The sequence below is a fragment of the Coregonus clupeaformis genome, chromosome 10 (genome assembly GCF_020615455.1).
Source record: "Coregonus clupeaformis isolate EN_2021a chromosome 10, ASM2061545v1, whole genome shotgun sequence".
NCBI lineage: Eukaryota > Metazoa > Chordata > Actinopteri > Salmoniformes > Salmonidae > Coregonus > Coregonus clupeaformis.
Genome location: NC_059201.1, coordinates 18,236,048 through 18,258,326, shown reverse-complemented (window position 1 = coordinate 18,258,326; position 22,279 = coordinate 18,236,048). Strand labels below are relative to the sequence as shown.

Sequence of the window (22,279 nt, the reverse complement as noted above, 5' to 3'; positions counted from 1 at the left end):
AGTTAATCAATTAATACAATTAATCAATCAATCAATACATTCTAAATACTTTATAAAACACAGCTTAAAAATATCATGAAAAGTTTTATCATATTTCCCAATGACATATACTTGTGTGTGTAAACGTCAGAGAAACAAATGCAATGTGTCCCAAATGGCACCCTATTCCCATATAGAACACTACTTTTGACCAGAGTCCTATGTGCCCTGGTCAAAAGTAGTGCACTAAATAGGGAACAGGGTGTCAATTGGGACACATGTGTATGTGGCCCGTGGTCCAGCGGTCAGCAGCAGTACCGTTGAGGAAGTTCTTCTGGGTCTCCAGGATCTGGACGACGTCGTTGACCCAGGCTCTCCGAGTCTCCGGGGACGAGGCCTGTAGGACAAACCGTGCCACGCTCCCATCAGCCCCGCGGGACGTCAGGACCAGACGACATGGGTCCTCCTCACAGTGGTCCTCCACACCCAGACAACTGAGCTGCAGCACAGAGAGACAGGGGTCACACACATTTACATTTTCGTCATTTAGCAGATGCTCTTATCCAGAGCGACTTACAGTTAGTTAGTGCATTAATCTTAAGATAGCTAGGTGGGACAACCACATATAACAGGCATAGTAAGTACACTTTTCCTCAATAAAGTAGTTATCAGCAAAGTCACGCACACACACACGTCATTCTCACCTTGATGCTGTTTTTAAAGGTGTACCCTGGCAGAGAGAAGCCCTTCTTCCTATCGATTGGTTCACTGATAATGACCAGCTGTTCAAACAGGAAGACCCGCCTCTCCTTGGCACGGGACAGGAAGCTGCTGTCCTGCTCACTAACTGTAAAGGTGTCCTGCTGGAGCAGCTTCCCCTGGGCTGTGATCTTCCCCTGAGAGACAGAGACAGAGACAGAGAGACCCATAAGAAAACACAACATTATGTGGAGAACAGAATCTGGTGTCTGGTATCTCACCTCAAAGCCCTGCAGCCTGCCCACGTTCATCATATCATTACATCGCTTGGGCACGAAACACATCACCTCCACCGCTCTCTGTGGGTGGAAGAGGAGGAGGGGTGGCGATAGGGAAAGAGGGACATAAAATAGAGAGAGAGAAAGAGAGATGGTGTGGGATTGGATAGACAATTATGGTTTGTAACTGAAAACAGTCATTTTTTCGCTTTCTCCAATAGAGCAGTGATTGAAAACTGTGTGTGCAGTTTACAGTAATATCACAAGTGAGTATTGGAAATGTTTTGACCATGACGGTTTGTACCATAGTTTTGGGAGAACTCTCACCTCCAGCTCTGAGGTATCCCTTCCTGCTTTGGTGTAGTACTTCAGGAAGTCCTGAGGGAGCCAATCAGAGAACAGTTTACTGAATGGTTTGGAGGGACTCTAAAAGGATTACTGAACAAAATAAGACTGAACTATATCTTGTGTTTCATCATGTAAGAGTGACGTATTATCCACTGTGAGATTAGGGAGATGATGAGAGGACCTGTGACTCTTGGGACAAAAGCTGTCAACATGAATCTCTAATTCACAGCAAAAGCTCCCATAATGCTGCGGGGTGGCCTGCTTATTCTCCAGTGACTCCCAATCTCTTTCTTTATTTCTGCCTTTCTTTCTCACAATGTCACGGATTCTGCCGAGGCTGCTCCCCCTCCTGGTACGAGCAGGCGTCGGCGGTCGCCGTCCCCGGAGTACTAGCTGCCACCGATCTATGTTTCTGTGTGTGATTGCCTTTGTCTGTCTGTCACACCTGTGTCCTATTGTGTATTCATCACCTGTCCTATAAGTTCCGTCTTTTTTCTTGGTAGGATTGTGTGTTGTTGTTCGCCTGTCTTTGTGCTGCGTGTTTTGCTTCTTGTTGATTATTCTAGTGTTTTTACGCTTGTTGCGTAAATGCTCGCCTCTTATTGTTGGAGGTCGTTTGTTTACCGTTTCCTTTTGGAATTGTTGAGTAAACTCTGTTGGACTGAGCCTCGGTGTCCTGCGCCTGACTTCCACCACACAACACCTCACCTCATGACAGAACAACACACCATCTCCATGGAGTCAGCAGGAACAGCGGCGATACCCGATTCCCTGGAGGACCGGATTAATTACCAGGACGCCATGATCCGGCAACTCGGGGTCGCCATGGACGAGGTGTCCAACAGACTGCGCCGGTTGATGAATCGGGGAGGTGCCCACGCCTTCTCACACCATCCCAGCACCAACGGCCAGTCCTCCTCTCTCAGCACCGGAACCCAGTGGCATTCGGCTCTCGCTCCCGAGGGCATATGACGGTTCTGCAGCCGGGTGTCAGGGCTTTCTCCTACAGGTAGAACTTTACCTTGCCACTATACACCCGGCGCCCTCGGGATACGAGAGCGTCTCCGCCCTCATCTCCTGTCTCTCCGGGAAAGCGTTGAGTGGGCCAACGCCGAATGGAGGGGAATAGACGCCGCCACCATCACCTACGCGGAGTTTTCCCGCCGCTTCAGGACTGTCTTCGATCATCCACCTGAGGGGAAAGCGGCGGGAGAGCGTCTATTCCACCTCCGACAGGGGAAGAGGAGCGCACAGGAGTTCGCACTGGAGTTCCGGACACTAGCAGCGGATGCGGGATGGAATGAGAGGGCCCTCATTGACCACTATCGGTGTAGCCTACGAGAGGACGTTCGTCGTGAGATGGCCTGCAGGGACACCAACCTGTCGTTCGACCAGCTGGTGGACATCTCCATCAGTCTAGACACCCTGCTGGCTACCCGCGGACGTCCCGAGTGGGGGGTCGTCCATTCCATCCTCCAGCACCTCCGAGCCTATTCCTATGGAGCTCGGGGGTGCTGGCGCTAGAGAGAGGAGGAGGGAGAACCCGAGGAGGGCCAACCCCTGCACCAACTGTGGCCGTGGAGGACACACCACGGCCAGGTGCTGGGGAGGGTCTTCTGAGAGAGGGGACAACAGGTCACGCACTGGGGAGTCATTCCAGGTGAGTAGGCGCCCCACTTACCCAGAGCTCTCTGTTGGTCACATGAGTATTCCTGTGCGTTTTCCACAGGTGGCACCTCATTCCCAGCATAAGGCGCTAGTAGATTCAGGCGCAGCTGGGAACTTTATTGATCGTGAATTTTGTGCTAGGTTAGGAATTCCCCTTCGGCGGTAGAAGTTCCATTCCCTGTCCATGCATTAGACAGCCGGCCGTTGGGGTCGGGTCTTATCAGGGATGTCACAGCACCGCTGACGATGACTACGCAGGGGGGTCATGAGGAGATCATTCAGTTCTATCTGATTGACTCTCCTGCGTACCCAGTGGTGCTGGGGCTTCCCTGGTTAAGTACCCACGATCCTACCATAGCGTGGCAACAGAGGGCTCTTATGGAGTGGTCTGCCCAGTGTGTAGGGAGATGTCTAGGTGTTTCCATAGGGGCGACCTCGGTAGAGAGTCCGAACCAAGTGCCCGCACTGCGCATTCCCCCCGAGTATGAGGATTTAGCACTGGTATTTAGTAAATCGAGGGCAGCAAGGCTACCTCCTCATAGACAGGGGGACTGTGCGATAAATATCCAGACTGGAGCAGCTTTTCCCAGGAGTCATGTGTATCCCCTGTCTCAAGAGGAGACAGCGGCTATGGAGACATACATAGCTGAGTCCTTGGCACAGGGATACATACGGCCCTCTACTTCCCCAGTCTCCTCGAGTTTCTTCTTTGTGAAGAAGAAGGACGGGGATTGCGCCCGTGTATTGATTATCGTAGTCTCAATCAGATTACAGTTAAATACAGCTACCCACTGCCACTGATTGCGACGATGACGGAATCATTACGCGGAGCGCGATTCTTCACAAAGTTAGATCTCAGGAGCGCGTACAATCTGGTGCGCATTAAGGGGGGATGAATGGAAGACAGCATTTAGTACCACCTCGGGTCATTACGAGTATCTCGTCATGCCATACGGGTTAATGAATGCTCCTTCAGTCTTCCAATCCTTTGTTGACGAGATTTTCCGGGACATGCATGGGCAGGGTGTAGTAGTTTACATCGACGACATCCTGGTGTACTCTTCTACACGAGCCGAGCATGTAGCCCAGGTGCGCCGAGTATTGAGACGACTGTTGGAGCATGACTTGTATGTCAAGGCAGAGAAATGCCTGTTCTTCCAGGAGTCCGTCTCCTTTTGGGTTATCGTTTGTCCGCGTCTGGCGTGGAGATAGAGGTAGATCGGGTATCGGCTGTGCGTAATTGGCAAACTCCAACCACCGTAAAAGAGGTGCAGCGGTTCTTGGGTTTTGCTAATTACTACCGGAGGTTTATCCGGGGCTTTGGACAGGTTGCAGTTCCCATTACGCCCCTGCTAAAGGGGGGTCCGGTGCGCTTGCAGTGGTCAGCTGAGGCGGACAGGGCATTTGTCAAGCTTAAGAACCTGTTCGCCTCGGCCCCGGTGCTGGCGCATCCGGATCCCTCTTTGCCTTTCCAAGTAGAGGTGGACGCGTCCGAGACCGGTATTGGGGCAGTCCTGTCACAACGGTCCGGCACGCCACCTAAGCTCCGCCCCTGTGCATTCTACTCTAAGAAGCTCAGCTCGGCGGAGCGCAATTATGACGTTGGGGACAGGGAGCTGTTAGCTGTAGTCCAGGCCCTAAAGGTGTGGAGGCATTGGCTTGAGGGGGCTCAACACCCTTTCCTCATTCTGACTGATCACCGTAACCTGGAGTACATCCGGGCAGCTAGGAGATTGAACCCTCGTCAGGCTAGGTGGAACATGTTCCTGACCCGGTTTGTTTTTAAGATCACATACATCCCTGGGTCCCAGAACGGTAAGGCAGACGCCCTGTCCCGGCAGTATGACACAGAGGAGAGGTCCATTGAGCCTATTTCCATACTGCCGGAGTCTTGTCTGGTGGCTCCGGTAGTATGGGAGGTCGATGCGGAAATCGAGCGGGCGCTGCGTACCGACCCTACTCCCCCGAGTGTCCTGTGGGGCGGACGTACGTTCCGCCCGAGGTTCGTGATCGGCTTATTTCTTGGGCTCATACATCACCCTCCTCTGGACATCCTGGTATTGGTCGGACGGTGCACTGCCTTAGCGTAAAATACTGGTGGCCAACGTTAGCCAGGGATGTGAGGGTTTATGTCTCCTCCTGCTCGGTATGTGCCCAGTGTAAGGCACCTAGACATTTGCCCAGAGGTAAGTTACATCCTCTGCCCGTTCCACAACGACCATGGTCCCACCTCTCGGCAGATTTTGTGACCGATCTACCCCCTTCCCAGGGTAATACCACCATTTTGGTCGTTGTGGATCGGTTTTCTAAGGCCTGTCGTCTCCTCCCACTGCCGGGTCTCCCTACTGCCCTACAGACCGCCGAGGCCCTCTTTACCCACGTGTTCCGGCACTATGGGGTCCCCGAGGATATTGTGTCCGACCGAGGTCCCCAGTTCACCTCCAGAGTCTGGGGGGCTTTCATGGAACGCCTGGGGTCTCGGTTAGCCTTACCTCGGGGTACCACCCAGAGAGCAATGGGCAGGTTGAACGTGTGAACCAGGATGTGGGTAGGTTTTTGAGGTCCTATTGCCGGGACCGGCCGGAGGAGTGGTCGAGGTATATCCCCTGGGCAGAGATGGCCCAGAACTCTCTCCGCCACTCCTCCACCGGATTAACACCTTTCCAGTGTATTTTAGGGTATCAGCCGGTCCTGGCACCGTGGCACGAGAGCCAGACCGAGGCCCCTGCGGTGGACGAGTGGATTCGGGCGCTCGGAGGAGACGTGGGGACGCTGCCCATGTCCATCTGCAGCGTGCCATCCGTCAACAAAAGGCGAGCGCCGATCGCCACCGCAGTGAGGGCCGGTGTACGCACCGGGAGATCGAGTCTGGCTCTCGACTCGAAACCTGCCCCTCCGCCTGCCCTGCCGGGAAGCTGGGTCGGCGGTTTGTGGGGCCCTTTAAAGTCCTGAGAAGGTTGAACGAGGTGTGTTACAGGTTACAACTGCCTATAGAGTACAAAAATATTAACCCCTCGTTCCATGTGTCTCTTCTCAGGCCGGGTGGTAGCTGGTCCACTCCAGGATAATGAGATAGGAGAGACCCCTCCGCCCCCTTTGGACATCGAGGGGGCCCCCGGCGTACAGAGTCCGGACCATCTTGGACTCGAGGCGCCGGATGAGTGGTCTCCAGTATCTCGTGGAGTGGGAGGGGTACGGTCCGGAGGAACGGTGCTGGGTGCCCAGGAGGGACATCCTCGATCCATCCCTCCTGACTGATTTCCACCGTGGGCATCCCACGCGCCCGGGTCCGCGTCCTCCTGGCCGTCCCGAGGCCGGGGTCGGCGCACGGCTGGAGCCGCGCGTCAAGGGGGGGGTACTGTCACGGATTCTGCCGAGGCTGCTCCCCCTCCTGGTACGAGCAGGCGTCGGCGGTCGCCGTCCCCGGAGTACTAGCTGCCACCGATCTATGTTTCTGTGTGTGATTGCCTTTGTCTGTCTGTCACACCTGTGTCCTATTGTGTATTCATCACCTGTCCTATAAGTTCCGTCTTTTTTCTTGGTAGGATTGTGTGTTGTTGTTCGCCTGTCTTTGTGCTGCGTGTTTTGCTTCTTGTTGATTATTCTAGTGTTTTTACGCTTGTTGCGTAAATGCTCGCCTCTTATTGTTGGAGGTCGTTTGTTTACCGTTTCCTTTTGGAATTGTTGAGTAAACTCTGTTGGACTGAGCCTCGGTGTCCTGCGCCTGACTTCCACCACACATACACCTCACCTCATGACACACAATCTCTTGCAGTGACAGGTCACTCAATACATCTCTATTACGTGAGGACTCAAATCATCTAGGGCTAGATTACATCATGCTAATTGTAACAGTTATTTTCCATATATTCCAGGTGGATTCCAAACACACACGTTTGGACCAATACACGCACGCACACATGCGCGTACACACACACACAGACACACACAGACACAGACACAGACACAGACACAGACACAGACACAGACACAGACACAGACACAGACACAGACACAGACACAGACACACACACACACACACACACACACACACACCTTGAGCAGTAGTTGGTATTTCATGATCCTCTGTACTGGTTTGATAAGCAGGTCGTTGAGTTGTAATCTGTGGCCCAGCTGCTGCCTCAGGTCCTACAGAACCAGACAGGTTAGCTCCTCATAGCAACATACACAGAACTAAGGGCCGGTTTTGGTCAGTCAGACATAAACCAAGACAAAGAATGAGCACTTAAGATACACACAATCAGAACCAGAGTTAGATAAATAAGAGGAATTGGGCTAGAACAATGCCTAAATGGGATTAAACGGCTCTTAAACTGTCCATGTAGTTGTACTGTGAAGAGTCACTCACCTCAAAATAGGTCTCGATATACTCTGAGACAATGTGCTCTGACTTGGGCTTGTTCTGACAGTACACTACGTACATGTGGAGACGCCGCTCCTAGAGGTCCAAAAACAAACAGAGATGATGAGAGATCGATACCAGATGGTGGCTCATGTGGTCCGAGTGTGTGTGTGTGTGTGTGTGTGTGGAGAGCTAGTGTGAGCAGGTCTGTGAGTGTGTTGGTGTGTGGGTTAAGTACCTCCCCCAGCATGGCTGCTCTAACCCTCTTATTCCCCTAAATGTGTCTCAGTTCTCCTTCCCCTCCAGGCTCTTTTGAAGTCTGTTAAATAAGAGCAGGAACTTTGCCTTATTAAATGGTTCCGGCGGCTTGGTGGGAATCGTTTAATTCGCTCTTGCTTAATTAAACATGTTGGAGTAATGAAGGAACTGGGACGACAGAGAGAGAGAGAAAGAGAGAGAGAGAAAGGGGAGAGACATAGATACAGTAAATAGAGAGGAAGAGAGAAGAGGGAGAAAGCAAGGCGCTGTGAAACTACACAAAATCAATGAAAGTGCTCCCTCTCTGTTTCTTACTCTCTTTTTCTCTCTCCCCTGCTGCTGTTGTGTGGAAGAGGGCCGGTGTATGTGTCAAATAAAATACAATTGTATTCGTCACATGCTTCGTAAACAACAGGTGTAGACTAACAGTGAAATGCTTACTTACGGGCCCTTCCCAACAATGCAGGGAGAAAGAAAATAGAGAAATAAAAGAAAAGTAATAATAGATACACAATGAGTAACGATAACTTGGCTATATACATGGGGTCCCAGTACCGAGTCGATGTGCAGTGGTACGAGGTAATTGAGGTAGATACTGTATGTACATATAACTAAGAATAAAGTGACAAGGCAACGGGATAGATAATGAACAGTAGCAGCAGCGTATTTTTAGGGCCTTCCTCAGACACCGCCTGGTATAGAGGTCCAGGATGGCAGGGAGCTTGGCCCCAGTGATGTACTGGGCCGTATGCACGACCCTCTGTAGCGCCTTGTGGTCGGTTGCCAAGCAGTTGCCATACCAAGTTTTGATGCAGCCAGTCAAGATGCTCTCAATGATGCAGCTATATAACTTTTTGAGGATCTGAGGGTCCATGCCAAATCTTTTCAGCCTCCTGAGGGGGAAGAGTTGAGGGAGAGGTTGTTGTCCTTGCACCACACTGCTAAGTCCCTGACCTCCTCCCTATAGGCTGTCTCATCGTCATCTGTGATCAGGCCTACCACCGTTGTGTTGTCAGCAAAGTCATTTAGACAGGTTACCTTGGCGCTCTTGGGCACAGGGACTATGGTGGTCTGCTTGAAACATGTTGGTATTACAGACTGGTTCAGGGAGAATTTGAAAATGTCAGTGAAGATACTTTCCAGCTGGTCAGCGCATGCTCTGAGTACGCATCCTGGTAATCCGTCTGGCCCTGCAGCCTTGTGAATGTTAACCTGTTTAAAGGTCTTACTCACATCGGCTACAGAGAGCGTGATCACACAGTCGTCCGGAACAGCTGGTGCTCTCATGAATGGTTCAGTGTTGCTGCCTGGAAGCGAGCATAGAAGGCATTTAGCTCGTCTGGTAGGCTCGCGTCACTGGGCAGCTCGCGGCTGGGTTTCCCTTTGTAATTCATGATAGTTTGCAAGCCCTGCCACATCCGACGAGAGTCAAAGCTGGCATAGTAGGATTCGATCTTAGTCCTGTATTGATGCTTTGCCTGTTTGATGGCTCGTCAGTGGTCGTAGCGGGATTCCGGATTAGAGTCCCGTTCCTTAAAAGCGGCAGCTCTAGCCTTTAGCTCAGTGCGGATATTGCCTGTAATCCATGGCTTCTGGTTAGGATATGTACGTACGGTCACTGTGGGGATGACATCGTCGATGCACTTATTAATGAAGCCGGTGACTGGTGTGGTAAACTCCTCAATGCCATCGGATGAATCCTGGAATATATTCCAGTCTGTGCTAACGAAACAGTCCTGTAGCTTAGCATCCTCTTCATCGGAACACTTCCGTATTGAGCGCATCACTGGTACTTCCGGTTTGAGTTTTTGCTTGTAAGCAGGAATCAGGAGGATAGAGTTATGGTTAGATTTGCCAAATGGAAGGAGGGAGAGCTTTGTATGCATTTCTGTGTGTGGAGTAAAGGTGATCTAGAGTTTTTCTGCCTATAGTTGCACGGGTTACATGCTGGTAGATATTAGGTAAGACGGATTTCAGTTTCCCTGCTTTAAAATCACAGGCCACTAGGAGTGCTGCCTCTGGATGAGCATTTTCTTGTTTGCTTATGGCCCTATAAAGCTCGTTGAGTGCGGTCTTAGTACCACAATCGGTTTGTGGTGGTAAATAGACAGCTACGAAAAATATAGATGAAAACTCTCTTGGTAAATAGTATGGTCAACAGCTTATCGATCAGAACCTCTAGACTTCATTCATATTAGAGATTGCACACTAGCTGTTGTTAACAAAGAGACACAAACCTACCCCTTGAGCTTACACGAAGCTGCCGTTCTGTCCTGCTGATCCATAGAAAGAACTGCTAGATGTACTGGATATTATCCATGTCCTTGTTCAGCCACGACTCAGAGAAACATAGGATATTACAGTTGTTCAGCTCCCGTTGATAGGATAGTCTGGAACGGAGCTCGTCCAGTTTGTTCTCCAGTGATTGTACGTATGCCAATAGATCCGAGGGTAGAGGCGGTTTATCTACTTGCCGACTTAGTTTTATCAGGGTGCCCGCACGTCAGCCTCTCTTGCACCGTCTCTTTCTCTTCCGAGTCTCTGGGATTAGGGTCATGTGTGTACGAATGTGTGTACGTCTGCAAAGGGGCGCAACTTTGGTTTTAGAAGTGGGGGGGACATAATATTATTATTATGAATATTATATATACACTACCGTTCAAAAAATCTGGGGTCACTTAGAAATGTCCTTGTTTTCGAAACAAAAGCAATTTTTTTGTCCAGTAAAATAACATCAAATTGATCAGAAATACAGTGTAGACATTGTTAATGTTGTAAATGGCTATTGTAGCTGGAAACTGCTGATTTTTTATGGAATACACAGGAGTACAGAGGCCCATTATCAGCAACCATCAGTCTTGTGTTCCAATGGCACGTTGTGTTTGATAATCCAAGTTTATCATTTTAAAAGGCTAATTGATCATTAGAAAACCCTTTTGCAATTATGTTAGCACAGCTGAAATATGTTGTGCTGATTAAAGAAGCAATAAAACTGGCCTTGAGACTAGTTAAGTATCTGGAGCATCAGCAATTATGGGTTCGATTACAGGCTCAAAATGGCCAGAAACAAATAACTTTCTTCTGAAACTCGTCAGTCTATTATTGTTCTAAGAAATGAAGGCTATTCCATGCGAGAAATTGCCAAGAAACTGAAGATCTCATACAACGCTGTGTACTACTCCCTTCACAGATCAGCACAAACTGGCTCTAACCAGAATAGAAAGGGGAGTGGGAGGCCCCGGTGCACAACTGAGCAAGAGGACCAATACATTAGAGTGTCTAGTTTGAGAAACAGACGCCAGTTGAGGACCTGTGAAGCGTCTGTTTCTCAAACTAGACACTCTAATGTATATGTCCTCTTGCTCAGTTGTGCACCGGGGCCTCCCACTCCCCTTTCTATTCTGGTTAGAGCCAGTTTGTGCTGTTCTGTGAAGGGAGTAGTACACAGCGTTGTACGAGATCTTCAGTTTCTTGACAATTTCTCGCATGGAATAGCCTTCATTTCTTAGAACAAGAATAGACTGACGAGTTTCAGAAGAAAGTTATTTGTTTCTGGCCATTTTGAGCCTGTAATCAAACCCACAATAGCTGATTTTTTATTTAACTAGGCAAGTCAGTTAAGAACAAATTCTTATTTACAATGACGGCCTACACCGGCCAAACCCGGACGATGCTGGGCCAATTGTGCGCCACCCTATGGGACTCCCAATCAGGGCCTGTTGTGATACAGCCTGGAATCGTACCAGGGGGTCTGTAGTGACGCCTCAAGCACTGAGATGCAGTGCCTTAGACCGCTGCGCCACTCAGGAGCTGATGCTCCAGATACTCAACTAGTCTCAAGAAGGCCAGTTTTATTGCTTCTTTAATCAGCACAACAGTTTCAGCTGTGCTAACATAATTGCAAAAGGGTTTTCTAATGATCAATTAGCCTTTTAAAATGATCAACTTGGATTAGCAAACACAACGTGCCATTGGAACACAGGACTGACGGTTGCTGATAATGGGCCTCTGTATGCCTATGTAGATATTCCATAAAAAATCCAGCTACAATAGCCATTTACAACATTAACAATGTCTACACTGTATTTCTGATCAATTTGATGTTATTTTAATGGACAAAAAAATTGCTTTTCTTTTGAAAACAAGGACAGTTCTAAGTGACCCCAAACTTTTGAACGGTAGTGTATATTTTTTTATCTAGTCAGTTAAACACTCCAAACAGCCTCCCGGCCGCTGGGAGGCGTCCGCGTGGTCATAAAGCACACCGTTGCCTCATTTTGTTTCACATTCCAATGATAAAACTGGGGGGGACAAAAATGCAATCTCAGAATGTCGGGGGGAGGACATGTCCCCCCCGTCTCCAGTGAAAGTTGCGCCCCTGCATGTGCATGGACTGTTTCCTGCCACGGTCCTGCTCTTCCTCTCACTCTGACCAATTTTTACTGCGAGATCTCAGCACACAAAGCACAGATGTTTGTGTGTGAGTGTGAGTGTGAGTGTGAGTGTGAGCGTGTTTGTGTGTGAGTGTGCACTAAGTACAAACACAGCTGTTTATTTGCTTTCAATGTCATTTATTGAGCTATTCCGGCTCATGTGGCTCCACAGTTTCATCAACAGTCTGGCATTTTAACACTGGCTCTTTGTAACTGGATCTGTGAGCTGTGACCGTAGCATAGTAAAAAGCTCTGTCGATAATTATGCCTTATTATTATTCTACTGGCTTTCCCTCTGTCCGCTCCACCAGGCAGCCTGAACGATCAAGACAAATATGGATGGCAGTAGGCCAGAGACAGAGACTCTAAACACAGTCAGTTCTCTGAAGAGACCAGGACTTCTTACCAAACACACTTCATACTAAACGCACAGAAAAACACAAAGAGAAACCCTGGAACTTCATTCCAAATACAAGCAAACAGAATCAAAGACAATGTAAGGAGATAGGTTTTCATGGTGTGTCCACAAATAAAGAGTCACACTTATGCAAACACACACACACACACACACATTTACACACACACACACACACACACACACACACACACAAGACACACAGACTCACATGCTTGATGAAGAGTTGGGCCAGTCTGTTGGGCTCAGCCACACACTTCTCCAGCTCCCCCAGGAGATAGCTGTGACACACAGAATAGAGGAGGGGGTCAAAAACCAGTACATACTCTTCTACACATCAGGCAGAGGAGAAGAGACATATAGATACACACACAACTACACTGAGTGTACAAAACATTAAGAACACCTAATATTGAGTTGCACCCCCTTTTGCCCTCAGAACAGCCTCAATTCGTCAGAGCATGGACTCTACAAGGTGACGAAAGCGTTCCACAGGGATGCTGGCCCATGTTGATTCAAATGCTTCCCACAGACTGGATGTCCTTTGGGTGGTAGATCATTCTTGACACACACGAGAAACTGTTGAGCGTGGAAAAACCCAGCAGCGTTACAGTTTTTGACACACACAAACCGGTGCACCTGGCACCTACTACCATACCCTGTTCAAAGGCACTTAAATATTTTGTCTTGCCCATTCACCCTCCGAATGGCACACATACACAATCCATGTCTCAATTGTCTTAAGGCTTAAAATTCCTTCTTTAACCTGTCTCCTCCCTTTCATCTACACTGATTGAAGTGGATTTAACAAGTGACATTAATAAGGGAGCATAGCTTTCACCTGGATTCACCTGGTCAGTCTATGTCATGGAAAGAGCAGGTGTTCCTAATGTTTTGTACATTCAGATGTACACACAGAGAAACAAACACGGGAGAGAGAGAAACAAATGCACACACACAGCTATATGAACACACAGACAGACAGTCACACACACGCACACACACACGCCCAGAACACAGGAAATGTCTGACACAGCCATGTGGATTCAGTGTGACAGAATAAGACTCATATGATAGTGCTAATAAACATGCTCCAGTCTCAGTGTGCACTCCAAAACAGGAAAACGCTTCACATCAAGAGTGCTCAGTATACACGTACACGCACACACACACACACACACACACACACACACACACACACACACACACACACACACACACACACACACACACACACACACACACACACACACACACACACACACACACACACACACACACACACACACACACACACACACACACACACACACACACACACACAGGAGCATGAGACCTACTCTTTATGCCAGTCATAGATCTGGTGGATGTTCCCGAACACTATCTTGTCTTTGCCCTTCATGTCCTCTGGGATCCCCTGACTGGCCATGCTGGCCATGTAGCCCTGGGCAGACCAGAGGAGATACACATACACACACATACACACAGATCAGTGTTGAGGGGTCACACACTCCACCGCAGGAAGGAAAATACTGCTACTTCACAGGAGAGCATCTGGCTATAGTCATCATTGTGTATATGGTAGAGAAAATAGGGCAGCTGCTATGAAATAACACAAAAAGGAGACTTTAAGTGTACTTTATATCATAACAATAACTGATAAAGGTGTCAGCATCAAACATGTCAGATGATAGATTTGTCACACACCTCCACTATGAATCCCAGGTCGTCTACATACATCTTCTCTGTCTCTATCAGCTCTGTCAGCACATATCTGGGGGAAAGGGGGAGAGAGAGAGACAGACAGACAGACAGAGACAGCGAGAGAGAAACAGTTACAGAAGGGGGCAGCGTGAGAGAGAGAGAGAGAGAGAGAGAGAGAGAGAGAGAGAGAGAGAGAGAGAGAGAGAGAGAGAGAGAGAGAGAGAGAGAGAGAGAGAGAGAGAGAGCGAAGAGAGAGAGAGAGAGAGAGAGAGAGAGAGAGAGAGAGAGAGAGAGAGAGAGAGAGAGAGAGAGAGAGAGAGAGAGAGAGAGAGAGAGAGAGAGAGAGAGAGAGAGAGAGAGAGAGAGAGAGAGAGAGAGAGAGAGAGAGAGAGAGAGAGAGAGCGAAAGAGAGAGAGAGAGAGAGAGAGAGAGAGAGAGAGAGAGAGAGAGAGAGAGAGAGAGAGAGCGAAAGAGAGAGAGTTGGCTGCAGTAATAGAGGGCTAGAGGGCAGCCATTAAACAGTGTGACTTCTCTCATAACAGTGAGGTATGGGGTTCTCCCAGAGTGGAGCCAGCCCTTCCATCACACCGTTAGCTCTCATCATCATAGGAATTGCGTCCCAAATTGCACCCTATTCCCTATAGTGTGCTACTTTTAACCAGGTCCCATAGGGCTCTGGTCAAAAGTAGTGCACTGTGTAGGGAATAGAGTTCCATTTGGGGCGCTACCAGACACTTAATGGCTGCAGCACCAGGAGCACTCAGATGCTGCATTATACTGTGGTGGAACACTGACAGTCCAGTCCATTAATGGGATAGGGGCTATGAAGACTGGACACAGTGTGGAGGTCACCACCACCTACATGCTCTTCTCTAAGGCACTCCTCCTGTCCTCTTCACTGTCCATTGTGGCTGACCATTGGCTGGTCGAGTCATCAATCAGGGAGGGGCCATCTTCTTCTTCTGAGAGAATGGTGGAAGATTGATGGTTCTGAAAGCAGAGGGTGGAGAGGTGAGCTCATGTATTCACTCCAGGTCCATTGACTACAAGCATATGTCTCCTGTACAAAGAGAGCATAGAACCCAGGCCAGACAGACCAACCGACAGACCAACAGACCGACCGAAATACAGACCCTTCATTAACTGGGCCTCATCTGCGGCTGGCGGCTGGTTCCTAATCCAGGAAGCAGACGTCCATGGGAACGTGAGCGAGGAAGTAGGGAGAGTGCAGGACAAGGCCAGCATCCTGTTGGCTGTTGCAGGAGGGAGACTCCTCAGGAAAAGGCCATCACCCTGTTGGCTGTTCCAGGAGTGAGACTCCTCACTATTTATCGCCTTGGAAAAATACTGCCTGCTGTGTCACTCCAAACCCCAAGTAATCGGATAGCAATAAGCACTTTTCCATCTCTCTCCCTCTATTTATTTATCTCTCTCCCACTCTTTTTTTTAAAACTGCTAAGGTTCTTTTAGAGTTTTACATGTACTGGTGAGGGAGGTGGTGAAAGAGAAATGATGAATAGAGTCAATTAGTCAGATATGCAGAGAGAGAACGAGAGGTACATTTTGTGTGCCAGACAGGGGTTGCCTAACTCCAGTCCTCGAGTACCCCCAACAGCAGTCCTCGAGTACCCCCAACAGCAGTCCTCGAGTACCCCCAACAGCAGTCCTCGAGTACCCCCAACAGCAGTCCTCGAGTACCCCCAACAGCATGCATTCGGAAAGTATTTAGACCCCTTGACTTTTTCCACATTTTCTTACGTTACAGCCTTATTCAAAAATGTATCAAATTAAATCATCAATCTACACACAATACCCCATAATGACAAAGCAAAAACACATTTACATGAGTATTCAGACCCTTTACTCAGTACTTTGTTGAAGCACCTTTGGCAGCGATTACAGCCTCGAGTCTTCTTGGGTATGACGCTACAAGCTTGGCACACCTGTATTTGGGGAGTTTCTCCCATTCTTCTCTGCAGATCCTCTCAAGCTCTGTCAGGTTGGATGGGGAGCGTCGCTGCACAGCTATGTTCAGGTCACTCCAGAGATCGGGTTCAAGTTGGGCCAATCAAGGGACTCGTCCCGAAGCCACTCCTGCGTTGTCTTGGCTGTGTGCTTAGGGTCGTTGTCCTGTTGGAAGGTGAATCTTTGTCCCAGTCTGAGGTCCTGAGTGCTCTGGAGCAGGTTTTCATCAAGGATCTCTCCGTACTTTGCTCCGTTCATCTTTCCCTCCATCCTGACTAGTCTCCCAGTCCCTGCCGCTGAAAAACATCCCTACAGCATGATGATGCCACCACCATGCTTCACCATAGGGATGGTGCCAGGTTTCCTCCAGATGTGACGCTTGGAATTCAGGCCAAAGAGTTCAATCTTGGTTTCATCAGACCGGATAATCTTGTTTCTCATGGTCTGAGAGTCCTTTAGGGGCTATCATGTGCCTTTTACTGAGGAGTGGCTTTCGTCTGGCCACTGGAAGGTTCTCCCATCTCCACAGAGGAACTCTGGAGCTCTGTCAGAGTGACCATCGGGTTCTTGGTCACCTCCCTGACCAAGGCCCTTCTCCCCCGATTTCTCAGTTTGGCCAGGCGGTCTGCTCTAGGAAGAGTCTTGGTGGTTCCAAACTTCTTCCATTTAAGAATGATGGAAGCCACTGTGGTCTTCGGGACCTTCAATGCTGCAGAAATCTTTTGGTACCCTTCACACAATCCTGTCTCGGAGCTCTACAGACAATTCCTTCGACCTCATGGCTTGGTTTTTGCTCTGACATGCACTGTCAACAGTGAGACCTTATATAGACAGGTGTGTGCCTTTCCAAATCATGTCCAATCAATTTAATTTACTACAGGTTGACTCCAATCAAGTTGTAAAACATCTCAAGAATGATCAATGGAAACAGGATGCACCTGAGCTCAATTTCGAGTCTCACAGCAAAGGGTCTGAATACTTATGTAAATAAGGTATTTCTGGGTTTTTTTGTAATTCAAAATTCAAAAGGCACTCGCACATCTGAGCTATCTTTTTTGCAGGTGCATGGTACCCAAGGATTTATGAAAACTTGCTTGATGGGTCGATGTCCTCATTGTTGTTTTACAGACGTGTTTAATACGTTTTATGTACACACTTTATTAGAATATTTATGAAATGCGCATTGTTATATTTGGTAACACTTACTTATTTTACCTCGACTCCAACCCCATTCGATGCATTGAACGGATGTGGGTGGAGCTATGTCTACATAAGGGTGCTAATTTTTAAAAACTCACAAACGCTCTGACGAAGGCCTTGAGGCCGATACGTAAAGCTTATTAAAGAGCAGTGATACAGCTTATGAAAAATGAAAAATGTATGCACTGACTAACTGTAAGTCGCTCTAGATAAGAGCGTCTGCTAAATGACTAAAATGTAAAATGTTATTAAAGAGCAGTGATACAGCTTATTACAGAGCAGTGATACAGCTTATTAAAGAGCAGTGATACTATCAAGAGCAGTGTGCGGGTTTCTTCTTTTTTATTTTTTTATTTTTTAAATAAATGTGCAAACATTTCTAAAAACCTGTTTTCACTTTGTCATTATGGGGTATTGTGTGTAGATTGCTGAGATTTTAGAATTAGGCTGTAATGTTACAAAATCTGAATACTTTCCGAATGCACTGTACATTTTGGTTGTAGACCCAGACAAAATCACGATTCAACTCATGGAGGACTTGATGATTAGTTGACAAGTGTGCTTGTCCTGGGCTACAAATTGGGAAACACTGGCCTAGGTGATATCAGGCTGAAATAGTGAGAGAGTAATATTTCTGAGAATAAATAAGTCTTCACCTCATACACAGGGTAATCTCAGATAGGAATAAGAATATAATCATATGTTTCTACAACTTCAGCCACCCCTGTATTTATCTGCACCACCACTCAATCCCTCTCTCTATTACACTACACTAATCCTCCCATTCGGTCAGTTATTGGACAAGCCCTCTCTCTCTCTCTCCTGGCCTTGTGCTGTCCCCCTACGTCCTCCCTCATGCTCCCCCACGTTCCCTCACATGCCCTCTCTCTATATCTCAATGAACTGGCATCTCCATGTCCTCCTTTTCTTTCTCTCCTTTTTTCAGTCTGTTTTTCAATGCTGGGTAAAGTCATCCTTCCATCACTTCCACCTTCTCAGTGACCAATTATGATAAACATCCCAAACTGCCACACACACACAAACTCACGACACACAGACACACAGACACAGACACACACACACACACACACACAAATGGGCGCTGATGTCCATGATGTCCGTAGTGCGTTTGGCACATGCTTCCTAATATCCTAATGTTACCAATGACAGGCAGCCCACAGACAGTAGGTCTATTCACCAGTACCTAATCTATGTTAAAGGGATAGCAGAGCTCTTGATGGACCTAGTGAAGCAGCCTATTCATGGCAGCTCAGCCCGGTGACGTCTCTGCTGACCGTGGAGGGGAGGTAAAGGTAGAGCAGTGATGAGAGCTCTAAAGAGTTTCATATTCATTGACCCTCCTGAGTCATGGAGAGTTTCAGTGTAAACTGTGGAGTTCCGGTAAGAGTTAGGAGGAAGGAGTGAGTGAGTAGACATTTCTAGCCTGGCCTAGTCCCCCTATCACTTCCTAAAGCCTCCCTCTATTTCCTCATCTTCCTTCCTCTGAATTCTCCAGTCTCTCCAAGCCTGATCTAGACTAATCGAAAACACCCTATTCAGTCCTCCTCTACCGCCCTCTTCCCTTCCCTTGACAGCCTCCCAGCCTTCCCTGGTTTCTGTTCTATCCACAATTACCCACTTCTCCTCCCTCCACCTTTCTCTACCCCTAGCTCTGCTCCCTACCCCTACCCCTGTTCTACCCAGCATCCCTATAGGCCCTTTCTCTAACCCCCACACCCTAGTCTTCCCCGGACCTCTACTCTACCAACCCCCCTCCACCCACCCCTCCAACCCATCACCCCCAGCCCTGACCCTGTTTTCAGCTCTCCAGTGAATCTGTGGAGGCAGCAGGCTGTCCGGGCTGACTGCTGCCTCGCTACTTGATCACTTCCAGATGCGGCCTGAAATAGCCCACACTATTGATCCCACTGGGCAATGGCTTTCTAAAGTTTGTTTCCCAGCTAACACATTTGGTTCCTTGGAAGTTGTGGGAATGTACGTTTTTTGGTTTCCCATTGGTTCTGGAGACGAAGACATACGTTTCCTGCCCGGTAAAAATAATGTTTTTTAAACGTTCTGAGAACCGAAGTGAACATTTTGCCTGTTCTGGGAAGGTACATTTTTAGTTGCATGGAGGTTCTGAGAATGTTTTACTATGGTTCCCTGAAAGTTTTCCTGGGAGGTTTTAATAACGTTCTGAAAATGGAAATTACAGGTAATTTCTTTTATAACTTCCTTAAAACTTTCACTAATTGTTTCAATAAGACTTTTAATAACACTGCTTGCTTAGTTTGGGTTAACTGTTTTGAACTCCAAGCACAGATAGGGCACATGGAAATGAATTTGCTTTGGCATTAATCATGTAAACATGTCTTTTTTATTGTGTCACAGTCAACCTATGATCTTCTGTTCTCTATCCATGGAATTAGTCCACTGCACCACTAGGATGGAGCTAGCATGCCATGTTGTTGTTTTTTACTCATACAAAGCTGTTCATTTCAAAGGAAACAAGCACTTATTAAGATCAGACGTGGCCAATTAGTGGGCGCGGCCAACACACCTGAACACACTTAACAAGATAGAGGATAGAGTTGATGCTGAGAACGGAATGTATATGTTTTTCAATAACATTCTTAGATTGTTCTTTAGACGTTACTAATGTTTTCTTGTGATTTTTATGGAATGTTTTCTTAATGTTCTGAGAACATGAATTTAAATAGTACCATGGGGAAACCTGCAGAAAACATTATGCTGAAGTACTGACATTCCCACAGAAGAACGTTGTTTCCTAACATTCTATGAACTATTTGAGAACATTCTCAATGTCAAACCAGTTGTAGAACGTTCCTAGAACATTACCAAAAATTACAGTCAATGTAACCATTTTTGAACTTTTAGGAAACGTTCTGTTAAAGTAATGAAATACCAAGAAAATAAAGTTATTTTGTCAAGTTCCTTAAATGTGCTGAGAATGTTCCAAAGCCAAGCAACTATCATGCACCCCTCCCAGAATGTTGTGGGAAGGTTGTATGCAAAATAACCATAGGACAACCACGCTCTCACCAAGCTCTAAGAAACATATAGTGATAGCTGGGTTAGTTTTAACCCACCAAGCATTTACAGATGGCAATGTCTTTTGGATGTCTTTTTTTGGCCCTGTCTGGATTCAACGTCCACAGACGTCAGGTCCGGACCGGCCTATATTTTCCCCAAACATAGACATCTATAATTGGTTCAGATTTGCTCCGGTCTGGACCGGCCTTGATTTGTCCCGGACCGGACCAAATCGGACCCAATCATAGACATCTATGTTTCACAAGTTTGGACAGCACAGTACAGCACAGTACAGTAGAGCACAACAGAGTACAGTACATTACAGTACAGTACACAGTACAGTAAAGAATAGTTGAGTATAGTACAGTACAGTATAATACAGTAGAGCACAGTAAAGAAAAGTAGAGTATAGTGTACTGTATTGTACCGTACTTTACTTTAATTTACTCTACTGGACTAAACTGTACTGTACTCTACTCTACTGAATTAAACTCTACTCTACTCTACTGAATTAAACTCTACTGTACTCTACTGAATGAAACTACTGTCCTGTACCATACCGTACCATACCGTACTGTAGTCTACTGTGCTCCACTGTACTAAACGGTGCAGTACTGTACTGTGATGTTTAAACATGTGAAACATAGCCTAGTCTATGATTCGTTCAGATTTGGATCTGGTCCACACCAACCAAAATGTGTACTTGTTTGGGTGCGGAGCTCATTAGGATAATACCCAGCATGCTTTGTAAGAGTTTGTTTTTACATTTAGATTTTGGTCATTCAGTAGACGCTCTTATCCTGAGCAACTTACAGTACAGTCAGTGCATTCAACTAAGGTAGATAAACAACCACATATCGCAGCTCATTTGGTAGAGCATGGCGCTTGCAACGCCAGGGTTGTGGGTTCGTTTCCCACGGGGGGCAGTATGAAAAATGTATGCACTCACTAACTGTAAGTCGCTCTGGATAAGAGCGTCTGCTAAATGAATAAAATTTAAATGTAAATATCACAGTCATAGCAAGAAAATAAATATGTAACCGTTACAGAGAATATTATTGTAGTTGAAGTGGTCTGTTGGTTTATTCTGTGGGCTTGACTACTTTGAACATCATCGCTGCCAGTTTTAAAGCTTTTGAAAAAGCTAACTTAAGTGCATGGGACAAATGGGAGCAATAATAAATATTCTGTTGCAATCTTGAGTTGGCTCCTCTTGCCTATATTAAGAGGCTTGAAAAATTATTGTGATATAATGTTTACTTCATTGAGAATGTATTTGCAATTTGGCCATAGAATATAAGTATTTTCAACGTCTGTAAATTACATATTGTCAACGCCAGGAAAATACGCATTTTCGACCTCCAGAGAAGACGTATTTTCACCTTTCTTTCAGCACCTAAAATTCACCTGATTTCAATATCCGGAAAATATGTATTTTCGACATCTGGAAAATACGTATTTTTGACGTCCAGAAAGGATGTCTTTTCACCTTTCATTCAGCACCTAAAATGTCATTTTGCTTACTGGGAAGGTGGTCATGAGTTTTCTCCTGTTTAGAGACAGAGGGAGAGAGTGTGTATGTGTGTATTTGTGTGTGTTTGTGTGCATGTATGCAATGATTGATAAGGCAAATTTGTTCTTGGAAGTTAAGGTTTGGGTGAAGTTGAGCCAAATACGCTGAATATACTGTACAGCATTCCCAGTGTGTATTTGTGGGGGAAATTGTTATGTTTGATAAACATTAGCATTCTCCTCTGGTTTGGTTGATAGCATTGTTTATGTGCTCTGTTTGATGTTCATGCTCTAATTTCTTATTTTTTTGTTGCATTAATCAATATGTGGTTGCCCAGCAACAGTGATATCTCAGGTTACATGAGGTGAGACTTGTTGTTTTCTGACTTTACATCTATTTATG

General features: G+C 47.0%; 1 protein-coding gene across 1 annotated transcript in view; it reads right to left on the bottom strand.

Annotated features, from left to right (window-relative positions):
* The window catches only part of LOC121575258 (rho guanine nucleotide exchange factor 25), a 61,836-nt gene that overhangs the window by 4,882 nt on the left and 34,675 nt on the right, over positions 1-22,279 (bottom strand). The window contains exons 4-13 of the mRNA XM_041888226.2: positions 15,008-15,135; positions 14,149-14,215; positions 13,782-13,885; positions 12,653-12,722; positions 7,342-7,431; positions 7,029-7,121; positions 1,284-1,334; positions 960-1,037; positions 684-875; positions 298-478 (exon numbers count right to left, since the gene is read on the bottom strand). Coding sequence (XP_041744160.1) covers positions 298-478; positions 684-875; positions 960-1,037; positions 1,284-1,334; positions 7,029-7,121; positions 7,342-7,431; positions 12,653-12,722; positions 13,782-13,885; positions 14,149-14,215; positions 15,008-15,135 — 1,054 coding nt within the window. The remainder of the gene's footprint in view (positions 1-297; positions 479-683; positions 876-959; positions 1,038-1,283; positions 1,335-7,028; positions 7,122-7,341; positions 7,432-12,652; positions 12,723-13,781; positions 13,886-14,148; positions 14,216-15,007; positions 15,136-22,279) is intronic.